Source organism: Asterias amurensis, chromosome 13, assembly GCF_032118995.1.
Source record: "Asterias amurensis chromosome 13, ASM3211899v1".
NCBI classification, from domain to species: Eukaryota; Metazoa; Echinodermata; class Asteroidea; order Forcipulatida; family Asteriidae; genus Asterias; species Asterias amurensis.
Window position 1 is genome coordinate 16,281,778 of NC_092660.1, and position 17,215 is coordinate 16,298,992.

Here is a 17,215-nt window from a genome sequence, read left to right on the forward strand (position 1 = left end):
CGACGGGCGAATTGTCCGACGGACGAATTGTCCGACGGACGAGTTGTCTGGTCTCCGTTTAATTTCTTTCAAGGACAGCTTTGCACGGGGCGGACACTACTGCATATCCAAATGTGTCCCGGCAGACACAATTGCATTATGCAGCAGCGTCCGGACAGACACGATTGCATATGCAAAACCGTCCGGTGGACATTATTGCATATACAATAATGCATCCGGATAGTATTGCATATAATAGGACATAATCGCATGCCCTTTTCGATTTTAATGAAGAGCGAAAAAACTGTGTTAATATTCACGATCACACAAAATCCAAAGTAGTTGATAACCGTTTCTAATAAAACGCCCAATTTCGATGTCACCTTTTTTGCCAAGTACCACCATAAAAGTTCGGTGGGCATGTGTGTGTTTTTTGCAAAGCCAAGATTCCCAAGCGATTGTGGGTATTATCTCTTTTGACGCGCCAACTTTATATTAGGTCTGACTCTACTCTAAAATTAACGGTCCAATTAAAGACCTTTCAAAACACAATTTTCAGTGAACACCAACAACTCTGTTACATCGAGCAAATTGTACTCAACAACAAATCACTCCATTCAGGAATTACCCGAATGATCAACCAATCGTGTGTGTGCGTGTATGTGTTTTTCACTGCGTTTAGTCTTTGACTAAATTTGACTGCCGTTTGTGGTCAAACCCAATCGGGTGACCTTATGATGGGTTTCTTCACTAGTGATTAAATACATTGGACACTATTTATAACTTTTCAAGACTAGTCTTCACAGTTGGTGTATCTCAACATTTAATGCATAAAAAAGCAAATCTGTAAAAAATTGAGCTCGATCGGTCGTCGAAGTTGCGAGATAATAATAAAAGCAAAACACACCTTTTTCGCACCATGGTCTAAGTCTGAGGTCTCGAAATCAAGTTCGTGGAAAATTACTTATTTCTCGAAAACCACGTCACTTCAGAGGGAGCTGTTTCTCACAATGTTTTAGACTATCAACCTCTCCCTATTACTCGTCACCAAGAAAGATTTTATGATTATAATTATTTTGAGTAATTACCAAAAGTGTTCACTGCCTTTAAACTATTGCGTTCAGGATAATTAACTTAATGTAACCCCCCCCCCCCCTCCCCGGATAGCAGCCGTTAAGTTCTTACATCAAAATATATCACTATATTACGTGATGGTAACTTTCCCTTAAGTTCTCATGACCGTGGTTCCTATCGTTGTGCGTGAGGATGCAGGGTCTCTTCAACTCGTTGTTGTTGTTTCAAGACAAATGTTGACAAAAATGGTTTTGCAGTCTGAATATTGTCCGTGTGTATTTTGAATGCGTTCACAGCGACAATAATTTTAAAGTCATATGGGTATCACTTGATATGAAATACTGTCTTGATCGGACAACAATTAGCTTGAGAGTTTCATGATCTCTTTGATTATTCGACCTTGGTTCTCCGTTGTGATTTTTGAGTGGTCTGGATGAAGATTTGGCATGAATTAAAATGGATAGTTCCTCATCTTAGCTAAACAGGAAATACAGAGGTTTATTGCAAACTGATTTGGGGAAAAACTGTTTTACAACGGTTCTCAAAAGTTATTAAAGTATGCAATCATTTTGTGTGTTGTGTTCTTACGTTTCCTTGTACAGTATTGGTGAGGGTTTTTAAAGTAAGAATCATTTATCTACAACCATAATCGGGTTGGATTCGATATAAAGTAAATTATTTACAAATTACGTCACATAGTCTTTTAAACCAATAGTTATTTGATTTTTATTTAAAAACGTTAGAAGCTAAATGTTAACAAAAGGCTAGTAAAAAACGACAAAGACCAAACATCGTTACTGATAAGCATACAACATGAATTGTTTAATTCGAAAGCTTACTCATTATGAAGACTATAAAAGAACCCCGTTTCTGTGAAACATGTCTACAAAGTTGTACTGCCCTCGGACAGCTATACATCTTGTCAAACCTTTCACGAAGACAATGGGGAAAACTGAAAACTTTGCATAATATTGTATTATCTTCATTTTGTGTTGTATGCCTCCTGACTCACACAATTCAATACACATGTTTACTGTTTTCCTTCTTGAAGTATAGATTTGATCATCAAACTAAACATGAGCTTTTGTCTTCAACTCTAAAGATAAAACGTTAGCAATGTTGAAACAGTGTTAACGCGTAAATACACAACGAGTTGAAATGTCACTAATTTTGTCCTCTTCTTTCCCTTTGGATTTTATGATTAATTTAATCACCACCACATTATTAATATTGAAAAGGAATAGCATTTCCTGTAGGCTTTATGAAGACGTGGTTATTTTTTTTTCGCTACCCTATAACTGCGCGGTGTCCACTACGGCCTAGCGATCTATACATTCTCAGATGGGCTTGGGTCGACCTCCCTTTTTGACAAGTAAGATGATGTCAGGTATGTCACACAACGTTTGATTTAAAAACAATACTGAGATTTCATAATATTTCATAATAATACACGATCGGTCAAGATTTGAGAATTTAATAGAGACATACATAACCAAGTGCAAGTTGTATGAAACTTTATTAACGACAATCAATAGAAACCATGTCAAGTCTTACTCCTTGTCAAAAGACAAATTGTTTTTACATTTCTCTTGTAAAATGTCTTCCCGTATTCCCCGTTCGCTTTACTGTAAATAATAAAGTAGATTTTTATTCTGGATTGCAGTCAACAAATTGTAACAAAAGTGTATTCCATTTGTGGTAAATAAACGTTTGCACGCGTATCCAAGTACAAATCAGGTTCAATATCTTAGCTAGACTAATTGAGGAAACATGATATTGTAATGATGTGCAATTCAAAAGAAACATTTCCGGAATTAATGTTTTGATAACATCTTTTAAAAAGAGCAACAGACACCAGGATTTCCTGCCCTTTTCTCCAAGGAGGAACTATCCAAGTTGTTTAACAACGATTAAACAAATTTGGCAGACGGTCAACCTTCACAATCTTCATCTAAAAAACAATAATTATCCTTCATTGGTCAACAATAAATTGCATAAGTTCCTTATTCAATTGTATGAGTAATATAATTGATTTTCCTTCTCATAGTGGAATGCAATAGGCAAGAGGGAGCAGTCAGTGTCGCCTTACAGACAGCCATGGCGGGACAACTTCATGTGAAACTCAAGCTGCTTTTCATATTGTTGGGAATTTTTGAAGGTATGTGCCCTTGAGGTTTTTGTTTTCTTTCTTGACAAGTTAACTTATGTTTATTAATATGCCATGACGTCGCCGTAAAATTAAACAAATAAACAATCGTAAACTCAAATTTAATTTAAACTTAAAGTTACTTAAGAGAAACTTTTGTTTATGAAGTTTATGAAGGTCAAGACTGTACCGAACGGGGTATTACACTGTTTGACACAACTTTCACTTTTTCAAAGGGTAATCAGTGCGGCACGACTCGGTTAGAATTTAGACATTCGTATGTGTGTACGCCTACTACAACAATTATAAACGACTTTTGTATTGACATTCTCCTTAAGTTGTATATACAAAGGTGTATAGTTATAGTTTTGAAAACAAACCAACATCACAAAACCTCGGCCTAATGCTGTGCATGGGTTTGGACCGAGTCATCGTTTCTAAAGAATGCAGCCGGCTGCGCAGCGCCGCTTACAGGCAGTGGACTTAAAAATAGAAAACACAACTAAAAAAAAAGTTAAGTTCTTTGATTTGATCATTTAGTTGTTTGTTTAAACTTTAAGAAACAGCGAAGCTTAACATTTTCAAGCAGTAGTGGTATTATTAAGTTTACAGTGACTTATCTTAGCATTAAATGCTTCGGACACGATAGGTAAATAAATTGTTAGCTTAAAACGTTCTTGGTAACGAGCAAAGGAGAGCAGTTGATAGAGAAACGACTCCCTCTGAAGTAATGCAGGTTTAAGAAAGGTAAATTCTTGGGGTCCAAATAAACTGAAAAACTTGGGGTTTATTTAAGTTAATATTTACAACTCCACCCCACCAAAACGCAAAAATATTTCATAAAACCTTTTACATCACTACAAAGTATCATCCTTGGCTTTACTTGAGAGATTATTGCTACAAATTTCACCCTTGTGCTATTTTTTTTTAGAACGTTAGAGTATGTTTTAGAACTTGCAAAATCAACATTTTTACAATATTTTTTGCCCTCAAAATTTCATTTTTTCAGGGGTCTCAGAATATTTTCCTTTTGGTCATGTCGATTTTGATTAGGGCCAAAATTGATCTTTTTATTTCTGGTAAGAAAAACTTGGGCAATTGTATCCTGATGTAACAGTACTGTTTAAAAATTAGGTGTTTTTTTCCAAAACAGAAAATTGCATTTTGAATTGTTGTTTTTTTCTCTTTATATTGAATTTATAACATTAAAAAGTAATAATTCTATCAATCTTGTAGCTTTTCCTAAGCACTCTGTAAGCTTAGTGAATTACCCAACATTGATCAGGAACTGTTGATGACCTAATTTCAGAATTTGCCCGGCCCAGCCCCAATCATATTTCTTGACATTGCATAAAACAATGTTTTGTGAATAGTGCCTCTTTTTTTGAAAGTGTTCCCTTTCGGTTGTGATTGGGGCGATTATTGGTGTTGTCATGTCTTCTGGAGAAAAACACTTGGGTTTATTGTATCCTGTTGTGACACTACCTGCCTCAAATATAGTAATTTTTCCAAAAACAATGCATGCTTGTTAAAAATATGGCACTGTTGCCATGACCTTTGAGTAATGAATACAAAGTTTTTATTTAAACATAATGGTATCCAACCAAGCCATAACCAATGCTTTGCCACTGAGAGTTCTTGTTGTGACTACTTTACCTACTGTACAGGTATGATTCCCATTGCAAGTAGAGTGTGATGAGCATTCTTTACAAGTTATCTTTAATACAGGGCCTACTCTCCTTGGTCCCTGCCTGCTACCAAATGTAAAACTTTTCATAGAGATAGAGACCATAAACAACATCTATAGTGTCTGTGCTTGAGGCAGATGGTTTGGAGCATCCAATCATGTCCAACACAAATGTGGGAAATTAAAAAGCCTCCGCTTTAAAGTGTTGGAAAAGTTTGCCAAGATCTTATTAAAAACAATGATTCTAACGATTTGCAAGATGAACGTAAGAGATCATTTAAAAGAAACACGTTGCTTGGGATCGGTCAAGTTGGTCTTTGAAATGCGTTTGTAACCGTTTCTTATAAAATGCATATGGTTAAAAAGATGTTTTGAGTGCTACTTGTGTGGATCTAATTATATTCTACTTTTAAAATAAATTTCTAATCATATGCATTTTGTAATAAACGGTTCAAACGCTTTTCAAAGACCAACTCGACCGATCAAAGCCAACGTGTTCCTTTAATGAAACAACATGAAAGAAGTTTTTCCATTCACTATCTTACTAATTCATATTGTTATATATGTCTCTGAGAACGATCAACAAAAAACATTGTCAAACATTACCTGCTGAATTGTTTATCACGTTAAATAAATATAGAAGAGTTTGCGGTAACACCATGTAATAACAATCTCTAAATGAGTTGGGGTGGTTCTGAAAAGAACCGTAAGTTAACTCGACGTTTCGATCAGTATGCTCTGATCGTCTTCTGGAGAATGCTGGACTCTGATGCTGCATGCTGCTTAAGTACTAGGCGGTGGATCAGCGGTGATGCACGAAGGCGGGAAATGTAGGCGGGAAGTGAACTCGGTGATGCGTGGTGAAACCTGTTGTGGAGCCTTGGGGGTTGTGTGGGGGGTGTGTGCTCACTGAACCGTGTCAGTAGGGACAAGCACAGGGGACAGTGAGGGTGTGGGGCCTAGGTGACTGGGGGTATAGATGACCCAAAGCAGTCTAATAGTTGGGGCCTAGGGGGTGACCGTGGATATAGAAGATCCATTGGTCGGGAGAAGGGGGAGCCAGATGTCGCTGATGTGGAAGCCGATGTCTTGGGGTACGGTGTCATGCTTGTGGATCTCGATGGCCTCTCTAATGCGTCTAGGGTGCCACGCCTGGATGGGAGCGATGATTTCAGCAGCATCCCAGTTCACTCGGTGGTCAGCGATGTGAGAATGCTTGACGATGGCGGATTCATCGAAGTCCCCCCTCCTTCCGTGTGCTCGGTGTTCCTGAAGTCTAGTGGGAAGGTTACGCCCGGTTTCCCCGACATAAACCTTACCACATTCGCATGGAATGCGATAGACTCCGGTACGGGCGGAGGGGTCCTTCTTGTCCTTGTGCGATTGGAGAGAGCCATGGAGTTTCTTCGGGGCGGAGTGATACACCTTGATACCTGCTTCCTTGAAGATGCGTTGGAGGCGATGAGAGGGGGGACCTAGGTATGGTAAACCAACTGTGGGTGTGTGTGTTTGACCTTGGGTATAGGAGACCCTTTGGTCGGGGGGACGGGCTTGCTAGTCTTGACTTGCTTGGCGTTGTATCCATTCCGCTGTAGAGAAGTGGTGATGTGCTGCAACTCATGCTGGAGGCTATCCGGATCACAAATGGTATAAGCCCGTTGAACCAGCGCACGGTTGACTGACGACTTGATGGCAGGATGATGGAAAGATCGCTGATCTGTGATGTAGGGTGCCGTCTTGGTTTCTTGTAATGAGAACATCCAGAAAGGGTAACTTTCCGGAATGTTCTTGCTCCATGGTGAACTTGATACTGGAGTGTTGTTGGTTGAGGTACTGCAGAAATTCATGGAGAGAGTCCTGACCGTGGGGCCACACGACAAAGGTGTCGTCAACGTAGCGGAGCCACAGGCTGGGTCGGAGGTCAGCGGTGAGGAGTGATGAGGACTCGAACTCTTCCATGAATATGTCAGCTAGAACCGGGGATATAGAGGATCCCATGGAGGTCCCAGCTGTCTGCTCGTAGTACTTGCCCTGGAATTGAAAACAACTGGAGGAAACGCATGTGTAAAGCAAATCATGAATTTGGTCAGGTGAAAGACCAGTACGATCAGGGAGGGATGGGTCATGCGATAATCTCTCCTTGGCCAAGAAGCAAGCTTCATCAGTGGGCACATTGGTGAAGAGAGATTCCACATCAAAACTTACCAAGATATCTGTGGGTTGTAGGGTTAGGTTGCGGGTAATGTCAACAAACTGGGTGGAATTGGAAACATGGTGTTCAGTGAGACCCACCAGGGGTCGAAGTACTTTAGCTAGGTACTTGGCAGTGTCGTAGGTGGGGGAACCCCTCGAGGCAACTATGGGGCGGAGGGGAACTTCCGGCTTGTGAATCTTGGGATTGCCGAAGAACCTGGGACAGGTGGAGCTGGATGGGCGGAGCCTACGATAGAGTGGGACGGAGAGAGCTCCAGACCGGTGGATGGAAAGGAGTTTGCTGGCAACCCTCTTCTCGATGCTAGGGGTGGGGTCCTTGGGGAGGGGGCGGTATGAACCAGATGATAAAATGTTGCTTACCTTGTCAGTGTACTCCGTGCGGTCCATGATGACAGTGGCATTCCCTTTATCAGCAGGCAAGATGTGAATGGATTCGTCCCGGCGAAGTTCTCGGAGGGCTGCCTGCTCAACCTTGGAAAGGTTGGACTTGGCTGGTTTCGCTTTCCGCAGAACCTCGTTTATCTTGATCCGGACATCAATCTTGTCCGTCTTGCTGATGTGTTTGAGGGCTTGCTCTGTAGACTGGATAATTTCTTCGGTAGGGATGGACTTGGGGGGCTGGGCAAAGTTCATACCCAGGGACAGGACACTGGTCTCGGTTTCCGTGATGCTCCGGTTGCTAAGGTTGACTACGGTGTGTTTCTGGAAAGCGCGTTGACTACGGAGGTGAACTGGTGGCCGTGAGGATATAGGAGATCCTGTGGGTTGCCCAGGGACGCGATTGAATAGAGATATAGGAGATCTCATCTTCTCGGAGGGTGCGCGATTGAAGTGAGATATAGACGATCCCTGCTTCTGGATGTATAACTTGTGGAATTTGGCTATCTGCTTCCTACGGGCGGTCGCGAAGGCATGTTGGCTGGATGAACTGGAGAGGGCGCTGATCTTGGAGAAATCTCTCGGGTTTAGGGAGGATTGCAGTTCCCGCTCGGTGTGAGTGATGTCATGATCTAGACCGGCTAGAGATGATCTGGTGGATGATATCCGCTCCTTGAGAAGGGCGGAACTAGCGGCTTGAAGGATGGACGAAGAACGGCGGCTGCGGACTGGATCTTGGAGGCGGAGTCCGTGTGGCATCAGGTTTGAGTCTCGGCAACGTTTAAGGAAGGCTAGGTTATTTATGAGTTTAGAACGTCTTACCGACATCCGTTCATATAACCTAATCGCCTTAAGGATAAGCTCCCCGTAGAGCGAAGATAAGTAGGATTTGAAACTTTGCATGGTGGAGATAAGATATAGAAGAGTTTGCGGTAACACCATGTAATAACAATCTCTAAATGAGTTGGGGTGGTTCTGAAAAGAACCGTTGGGTTAACTCGACATTTCGATCAGTATGCTTTATGTTAAATAAACCGGGGTAAATTCTAAGATTTAGGTCATCAACAAGTCCTGATCAATGTTGGGTAAAATGCACTAATAAGCCTACAGAGTGCTTATGAAAAGCTGCCAGATTGATGGAATTATGAATTCAAAATGAAGCAAATATTTCCAAATGCATTTCTCTCTGTTTTGGGGGAAAATGGTCTATTTTTGAGACAGTACTGTTACATCAGGATACAAATGCCCAAGTTTTTCTTACCAGAAATAAAAAGACACATTTTAGCCCTAATCAAATCCGAAAGGAAATGAATGATTGCAAAAAAATGTGGAAAAAATTAAGATTTTGCAAGTTCTAAAAACATGCTCTAGTGCACGTTCTAAAGGGAGCACAAGGGTGAAATTTATAGCAATAATTTGTTGTCTCAAGTAAAGCCAAGGATGATAATTTGTAGTGATGGGAAGGGTTTAATGAAATATTTTTGTTTTTTGGTGGGGTGGAGTTGTAAATATTAACTAAAAAACAGTTTTTCAGACCCCAAAATCGGCCTAAAGTGGCCTTATAACAAGTGAGGTGTTACCATAGTAACGTGTTATATTATTATTTGAAATGTAAGTTTTGCTTATTTTGACCCCAAGTCCCTACCATCTACAAAGTATTAGAAAAATATTGGATACATTGTTTCAATATTATGTGAAAAGACCCTTAAAAAGGCATTTTTCTCGTTTTGGGGAAAAAAGTATAGTTTTGAGGCAGTACTGTCACAACATGATACAATTGCCCAAGTTTTTCCCACCAGAAATAAAAAAAAACAAGTTTGGCCCTAATTCCGACCGAAAGGAAAATTTTCTGAGACTCCTGTTGATATTTTGGGGTCCAAGAATAGGGTAAAAATGTCGACTTTGCAAGTTCTTAAAACATACTGTAATGCATGATGCAAAAATAGCAAAAGGGTAATATTTAAAGCAATAATTTTTTTTTTCTCAAGGAAGGCCAAGGATGATACTTTGTAGTGATACAAAAGGTTTTTTGAATTAATTTTGCACTTTGGTGGGGTGGAGTTGTAAACATGAGCTAAAAACCAGTTTTCAGACCCCAAAATCGGCCTAAAATGGCCAGAACACAAAATGAGCCGTAACCATGGCAACGGGCTATATATAGAATTGAAAATGCGATTTTGTTTACTTGCACCCCAAGGCCCTTCAACCCACAAAGTATATAAGAAAAAAATCATTTTTTGACCGCGATTTACCATGTCAATTATTTACCTGAACTGACTCTTAATTATACATCTGCAGAAAGAGTACAAAGTTGTGCAATAAGAACGTTTGTTTTTCTCTTGCAACTTCAATGACTAATATCGAGCCCAATTTATTTTATTTTATTTTTTCTTAAATATTGTATGCATATGTTGGGATACACCAAGTGAGAGCACTTCAGTCTATGACATTATAACCAAACATGCCATCCAGTGCATTTAGCCGACATTTATACTTCTAACTGTTATGTATGTTGTAATGTGTGTTTGTTTTGAGATTTTGTTTTCTTCTAACGGAACATGTCGCTCATTTTTAACAATTCTCCAGGCGTGTCAGCAGTGGTAGACTTAACCAGCGTGACAGCTTTTGGCCATTCGGGTTCGCAGAAAGACCTATACGTATTCATTGCAAGTTATTTGGTGACTGATAATGAGACCACAGCAGACAAAAATGAAGAACTTGGTTTAACACGATTCATAAAGACGGGTACAGGTCCCGACATCACTGGGTGGACGAATTCTTCTGAATCTTTATCATCGACATTGCCAGACAATGTAAAAAGGAAGATGTATACAGTTCTCAATGCCGCTACAGGAAGCGTCGGTGTGTTCAAATGGACGTATGGCTCTAATGAAGTGAAAACGATACGGATGAGATCCACAGGTAAGGGATTCAAATGTGAATCGAGCATAATGATGACTAAGTTTTGCATTTACCAGAATGAAGAACATTGCATGTGAATATATTTTAATCGACTAGAGAATCACTGATATAGATTTTGGCTTTATTTGTGGTTTTCTAAAAGAAATGTGAACGGGTGTGTAACAATTTAATTTGCTTTAAGTAAAACTCATTGAAAATTATTTCCATCAAGTAAACCTGTGATCACTGTCACGCTTTGCAAACGGCCGAGTTTCAGGTGAAAAAAAAAAAAAAAAAAAAAAAACTCAGAGCGCCATACACATCAAAACGGCATTGTCATGAAACAAGCATCAACGGTAAACAACATTCATCTAGTCCCCGATGGGACTATGTTTACGTCACAGTAAGGACTATAGATTTACACGGAACACAACTGAGTGTACTTGTTCGGTCGGGTACAAATAATTTTGAGCGCACGAAATTTAATTTCTTGCTCTTTAAAATGTATTATGTTGTGTTGTGTCCTTTAAATAATTTTCTTCGATAAAATTATTTTTGGGGTTGAACAAAGAATTGACTAGAGTGGGATTCGAACCAACGACCTTCGGATTAACGTGCCGGTGCTCTACCAACTGAGCTATCTAGCCCTATATTGGCGGTGTCCCTATTTTTAGAGCGCCGGCACGTTAATCAGGAGGTCATTGGTTCGAATCCCACTCTAGTCAATTCTTTGTTCAACCCCCAAAATCATTTCAAAGTTACACAGTCAGTTTCCCTTGTGGTTTATATTGATATATACTTGGATATATAAGTGGACGAAATGAATTCCGAGTTTTGTTTAGTGCAAGCTAAAATGACTGTGTCAGCACGAATGTTTGTGAGCGCACTAACACCACCCCTACACCATGACTTACACCCCACAAACCAAAATGAAAAACTAAAAATATACTTGTGTTATTTTTGGTCTTCATCGTGTCACGTTTGTAAAGGGGCTCCTTTGAAACAACCATTGTCCTATGAACAACGATTAAATATGAATAAATATGTGCTTGGCTGGTTTTAAACACTCTGTTTAATACCGGGTGCGGTCTGGATGCGAAAATTACCCGAGCCGAAGGCGAGGGTAATTATCAGCATCCACACTGCAACCGGTTTTAAACAGAGTGTTTAATACTGGTCAAGCACATTTTTATTCCAATTCATAAATACCTTTTCGGTCAAAAAAAAATCTAAACTATTTGTCCAAAAGTAAAAGAAAACGCACAAATTATTATAAAAAATATTGTTCAATGATTTTTTTCAACAAAACACCCCTCCAGCTATGAAATGGTTGGGCCCTCTGGTAAACAACTCCTTATACATAGTTCCCACATGACGTCACAGCAACCACAGAAACGGCCCGCCGCCGTCTTTACGGGCAAAATCTTCCGTGTGTGCGTGTGTGTGATCGATACGGACGTTGCGTGAACACAGTACACCAACACACACAGGAGGCCGTCGCATGCAGCTGATTATCAAGCCCTAGTGACCCCAAACGTCAACAAGTTTAACCTCTGACATATCAACTCTCACAAACGTAAACATGGTAAACACTTGCTGCATTAAAGGTTGCCAGAACCGATCAAATCGTGTAAAAAAAAATCATTTTATTCAATACCGGCCATAATTACAAATCAAGGGAATGGAACGAAAGAACTTTCACAAAAAAGACGTGAGCTCTGGCTGACTAGAATTCACCGAAGAGGCGATCTAGTTCCGTCTCGCAGTTCAAGTGTTTGTTCATCGATCATTTTCACTCAGGTAAGTACGTTTTCGATATGTACTTCTGACTTTGATAATGTTTTATTCATCACAAACTTTACTCCCAAAATAACTGTGAATATTGAGGCTCTCCATCACTCAGCTTTAGGAATACATTGTATCAGAATTATTTTCGATTGTCATGCGCATTGTATGATTGTTGTTGTGCGATATAGAGTAAACATTTATTTATAATGTTGGACTCGGCCGGTTGTTGTGAACTTGTGGCCGGCTAGTTTATTTGAAAAGAGCAGGAGCGTCACATTTAGCGGTTCTTTAATGCTGCCGGTTTTAGGATGCTAAATTTCCATTGGAAGTTCATCTCATTCTAGGGTTAAATAACTCTAAATGAAAAATAATTTTTAAAACCTTGTTGAACATACTTGGAGTTGGGGGCTGGCCCCATTTTGGGTGGTTATCTTTTTAATGTTATTAATTATTATTAATATAACCCAAACTATTGCTATTATTGGCAACAAATGTTTAATTTTTTTTTTTTGGGGGGGAAGGAAATCCGGTGATTTTTGAAGGAAATCCGGTGAGTTTGTGGTGGGAAGTGGCCTAAGTCCAGTACGCAACCTGACCCGTAAGAGTTTGTTGTAAATGGGCGACTACTGCCCCCGTACCCTTTTCACTCGCCCGATAATTAAAATCCGCCAGCATAGGGCTAGATCAGTTGGTAAAGTGCTGGCATGTTAATCCGGAGGTCATTGTTTCAAATCCCACTCCATTCATTTGCTCTTTGTTCAACCCCAAATCATTGGATTAAAAACACATGTTTTTTTTTCTCCAACAGGCAAGCAATCTCCATGATTCAACATGTCCTGATTGGGCACCTTGTATTAAACTCGGCTATGAAACTTCACTTGCGAGTCCAACAAGACACCAACGAACCGTAAGTCGCCGTAAGCAGAAGATCGATGCAGAACAGAAATCATCCAAAGAAGATAAAGCAGAACCTGCAGCTGGCCATCGTGTCTGCAGTTTTCTTCTCTCAGGCAGCCTACGACCCTCCATGTCTACTACGAAGTGAGTTATCACCTGAGATGCCCGATGAAGCCAAGATGAGAAAGCTAATGACATGAAATAAGTCGACTAACCACTGATAATCAACTCTTGAGACAGCAAAACCTAGACAGTCAATTTACTCCCGAATCTTTCACTGATGACCACAAGGTCAAACATTACACTGGACTGGCCTCATTTACTGTTTTAATGGCAGTTTTCAAATTTTTTGAGCCTCACATAAATGAAAATGGAAGGTCTGCATTAACAAAGTTCCAGAAGGTTATTTTAGTATTAATGAAATTAAGGCTTAATTTGTCTGTGCAAGATCTCGCCTACAGGTTCTCTGTTTCTAAATAAACTGTTTCTAGAATATTTTTGAATACAATAGAGATGATGTACATCAAGATGAAAAACCCTTTTTTTTTTTGCCTGAAAGAGAGGATCTTAGAAAGACAATGCCATAGAATTTCGGAAATACTTTGGGGTCAAGGTTGCAATTATTATTGATTGTTTTGAAGTGTTCATTGAAAGGCCATCTAATCTTAAAGCTCGTGCTTCCACATGGTCTTCTTACAAGCGCCATCAATTTTCTTATAGGCATCACGCCAAAAGGTGTTATATCATTTTTGTCAAAAGCATGGGGGGGGAAGAGCAAGTGATAAATATATCACTGAAAGGTGCAACATTTTAGACAAATTGCTTCCTGGAGACTTGGTTTTAGCTGATCGAGGATTTGATATTCAGGACAGTGTCGGTTTGATGTGTGCAACTGTAAAAATACCTGATTTTACAAGAGGGAGGGCACAATTAAATTATATTGAAGTTGAAAGAACCCGGAAAATAGCACACTTGCGAATACACGTGGAACGAGTTATTGGGCTTCTTAGAAACAAATACACTATATTGCAAGGTACATTGCCAGTTGTTTACCTATTTTGTAGCAGTGACGGTACTGCAATGGTGGACAAAATTGCAACAGTTTGTTGTGCCTTGACTAATTTATGCGAGTCTGTTATACCGTTTGACTAAACTATATTCCAGTAAGCAATAGCAGGGCTTGGATTTGACACTGGACTGCAGCCCCTGTGCCAGTGGTTTTAGTGTTTGGCCAGTAAACTCATGACCTGACAAGTCCTGGTGTCTCGTGTTTTTCAATTTAATAACAAATACATGTACCTCACTGTGTAATATCTTGAACAGAAACAAATTGTGTTCAAATGTTGACTTTGAGTCTGAAAAATACCTTTCAATTATATTAAGTAATGAAGTATACTTAAAATGCAAAAGGACAGATGAGATAAATCTTCTTGTTCATGTCTCAGCACTCCATTGCTCAAATTAAAATGCATGTTGCCAGGACCTCAGAAGTTTTTTTCTCATTCTGATGCTGGTCTTGTTCAAACATTTCTGGTCCAGTAAACATTTTAGGCTAAATGTACAGGTGAAGCCTGCCGTCTTGTGGATTTTTCGCCCAAATTCAAGCAGTTTATTGGTTGAGAGTGAATACTTTCTCCTGGCTGCCTTTAACTGAGCCACATATTAAAATAAGTTTATGTTTGGATGTATATGGGCCTATTTAATTTGTTGTCAATGCCTAACATCATCATCATTCCACTGCAGCCAATATTGGTGTGGAGTCAACAAAATTAAGACACTAACAGCGTAATTTCCTCTTCTCTTTGGACCCTGGGTTTAATCATCAAATAAACAATATACATCTAAATATTTTTAAATATTAGAAGGCAACAAAAAGTTTATCTTTTCATTCTCTTGTAAATTTCTCTTTAACAGGGTCATATCACAAAAGGCAATTTATACAGTTTACAGATAACCAACTGCACTGTGTGCAAAGGATTTATCAAAGAAAATTGTTGGAAATTGAAGTGTGAACATGTTCTTCTTTGAGATTACCTGGGAAACTTGAGGTTGCCTGTAAATTGCCTCATGTGACATGGCCCTTAGGCTAATAGTGATACCCCTTCATTGTATCAACCCATGATCTAACTTTACCAAGACCATAGTTTATCAGATATTTTGTGCAAATTTTACCGGAAGTTTAGATAAGCTTTCTGATTGAATGTTATCCAAATTATTTTGATCATCACCAAAGCTTCATCATACCTTTAATATATTTACTTATATGAATAAATTAAGTAAACAAATAAAACAACATAGTATCTCCAAAAATGTAAAGTTAAATTATTTTGGTTACCACCAAAGCTGAATCGAGGCCTCGACCTCTACAGCGGCCACCAGCGGCCATTGCCGCGATGCCCCAGCGAATTGCCGTGAAGCCCTTTTAAAAATCACGTACCTTACGGCCACTTGGCCGTCGTGCCCTTTTCCATTGATTCCATAGCATTATTTATTCGAAAATGTTATTTAATGTTAACATTGTGACCCATTTAATTTATATGGAGGTAAAATTCGGAACGTACGATACCGCACACTAGTTTTTACAACGCTGCTTCTTTGCAATAAAAAATGTGTCGAGAACGTGGCATGGTAACCATATCAAACGTAGTTGAGCTGTTTACTACTAAAAACGCAGCACCAGACTACTCCAATGTATAAACTCGCTACAAGTCCCTACACTAAATTACGCATTTTCGCACTGATTTTGTCTATTGAGATCTGTATTTGTAGCGGATGGGGCGGGGGAGGCGCGCGGCCAGGGGCTAGATACAGTCTATGTTTTTCCCCTGGCTATTTCGCTGGTGTCCAAGGCTTGTACTGGATTAATGTTTGTGACTCACCACTACCAGTGATCTGCCTGCCTTGCGACTTTGTTTTTCATTGCCAAACACATGTTTGTGTACACACAACAAGCGTGGAATTGTAAAACGTCAAAATCGGATTATATTATGAGGGTAACGGCAGAGCCCTAATTTTGGAAATCATCATACTCAATCAAGTTCATTATTGATTAATCAGCGTGCCATCCCACAAAAGATGCAAAAACAAGCAGGAAGGCGAAAGGACTGGAGTGGCAGCAAAGTGCCAACTTTAGAAGCATTTTTTAATTAGGTGCGTTTGTTTACATTTCTATATTATTTATTTAGCGCAGTCTAGCGTGGCATAAACGCCGGCATGCACAATACAACTTATAACTTTAGCTAAATGCTAGGCCAATTATTTTGTGCTAAGGGGTTGGGGTTCGTTTTTAATTTTCATAATCATATTTTTATGGAAAAAAAAAGAAATAAAATATTTTTCCAAATCATCGGATTTAACTGAGCCTACGGGTTGTTGGTGGGTTGTTGGCGTGGGGTGGGTGGGGCTCGTTTGTCTCGCAGAGTTGGGGTAGTGGTGAGCCAGAGACTAATTGATTTGATCTTTTTTCTTCAGATTAGCACGCAGGGAATTAACTTTGTTCTGGAGCAATGATTTGTTTTCAGATGAGCAGAAGGGAGTCGATTAAGTCGAATTAGGTCGATGAAGAAGGGAAGGGGGTAAAATGGGGTAAGTTAATTACTGGGGTAATCGTTTGCAATTCGAGTGCTGTAAAAAAGCTAAATAATTCAGAAACAAATATTTTAAAACTTTTATTCAATTTCAGTTGCACAGCATGTAAACAGCGACTATGAAATAAATATGGGTTCGAAAGTTGACCACCATCTTGAAATCAGTGGAAAGTATATTAACATAATCATCAACAAATAAAGGTTTGAAAATGGCCTTGGTGCCCTTTCAGTTGGCCTTGGTGCCCCTTTCTTTTTTAGAGCTTTTGAGGCCAAGTGGCCTTGCCCCTCTGAAGCTAAAGGTTGAGGCCTGTCAGAATCATACCATTAATATATTTGTTTATTTTAATATATTAAATAGAAATATTTTAATTGAAAAACATATATCCACAAATTTTCAATTAAATTATTTTGATAATCACCAAAGCTGTACCATACCTTTAATATATTTATTTATTTGAATAAATTAAGTAGACATTTGTTAATTAAAAAACATATAAAAACATATAATCTAAAAAATGTAAAATGAAATGTAAGTTTACAAGTATTTATTAAACTAACAAACGT

At 39.2% G+C, this 17,215-nt stretch overlaps 2 protein-coding genes and 1 pseudogene across 2 annotated transcripts in view; 2 read left to right on the plus strand and 1 right to left on the minus strand.

The window, feature by feature from the left end:
* Positions 1–6,524: 6,524 nt before the first annotated feature.
* Positions 6,525–8,381, minus strand: LOC139946297 (uncharacterized). Its single transcript, XM_071943921.1, has one exon. It carries the CDS (start codon positions 8,379–8,381, stop codon positions 6,525–6,527), a length of 1,857 nt encoding a protein of 618 aa, XP_071800022.1.
* Positions 8,382–10,303: 1,922 nt separating this feature from the next.
* The window catches only part of LOC139945877 (receptor-type tyrosine-protein phosphatase F-like), a 59,831-nt gene continuing 52,919 nt past the window's right edge, over positions 10,304–17,215 (plus strand). Inside the window, exon 1 of the mRNA XM_071943377.1 lies at positions 10,304–10,400. Coding sequence (XP_071799478.1) covers positions 10,304–10,400 — 97 coding nt within the window. The remainder of the gene's footprint in view (positions 10,401–17,215) is intronic.
* On the plus strand, positions 11,233–14,237 carry LOC139946204 (uncharacterized; annotated as a pseudogene).

What these genes read in the sequence shown, in the direction of transcription:
- LOC139946297 (XM_071943921.1), bottom strand. Translation starts at nt 8,381, where the DNA reads ATGCAAAGTTTCAAATCCTACTTATCTTCGCTCTACGGGGAGCTTATC.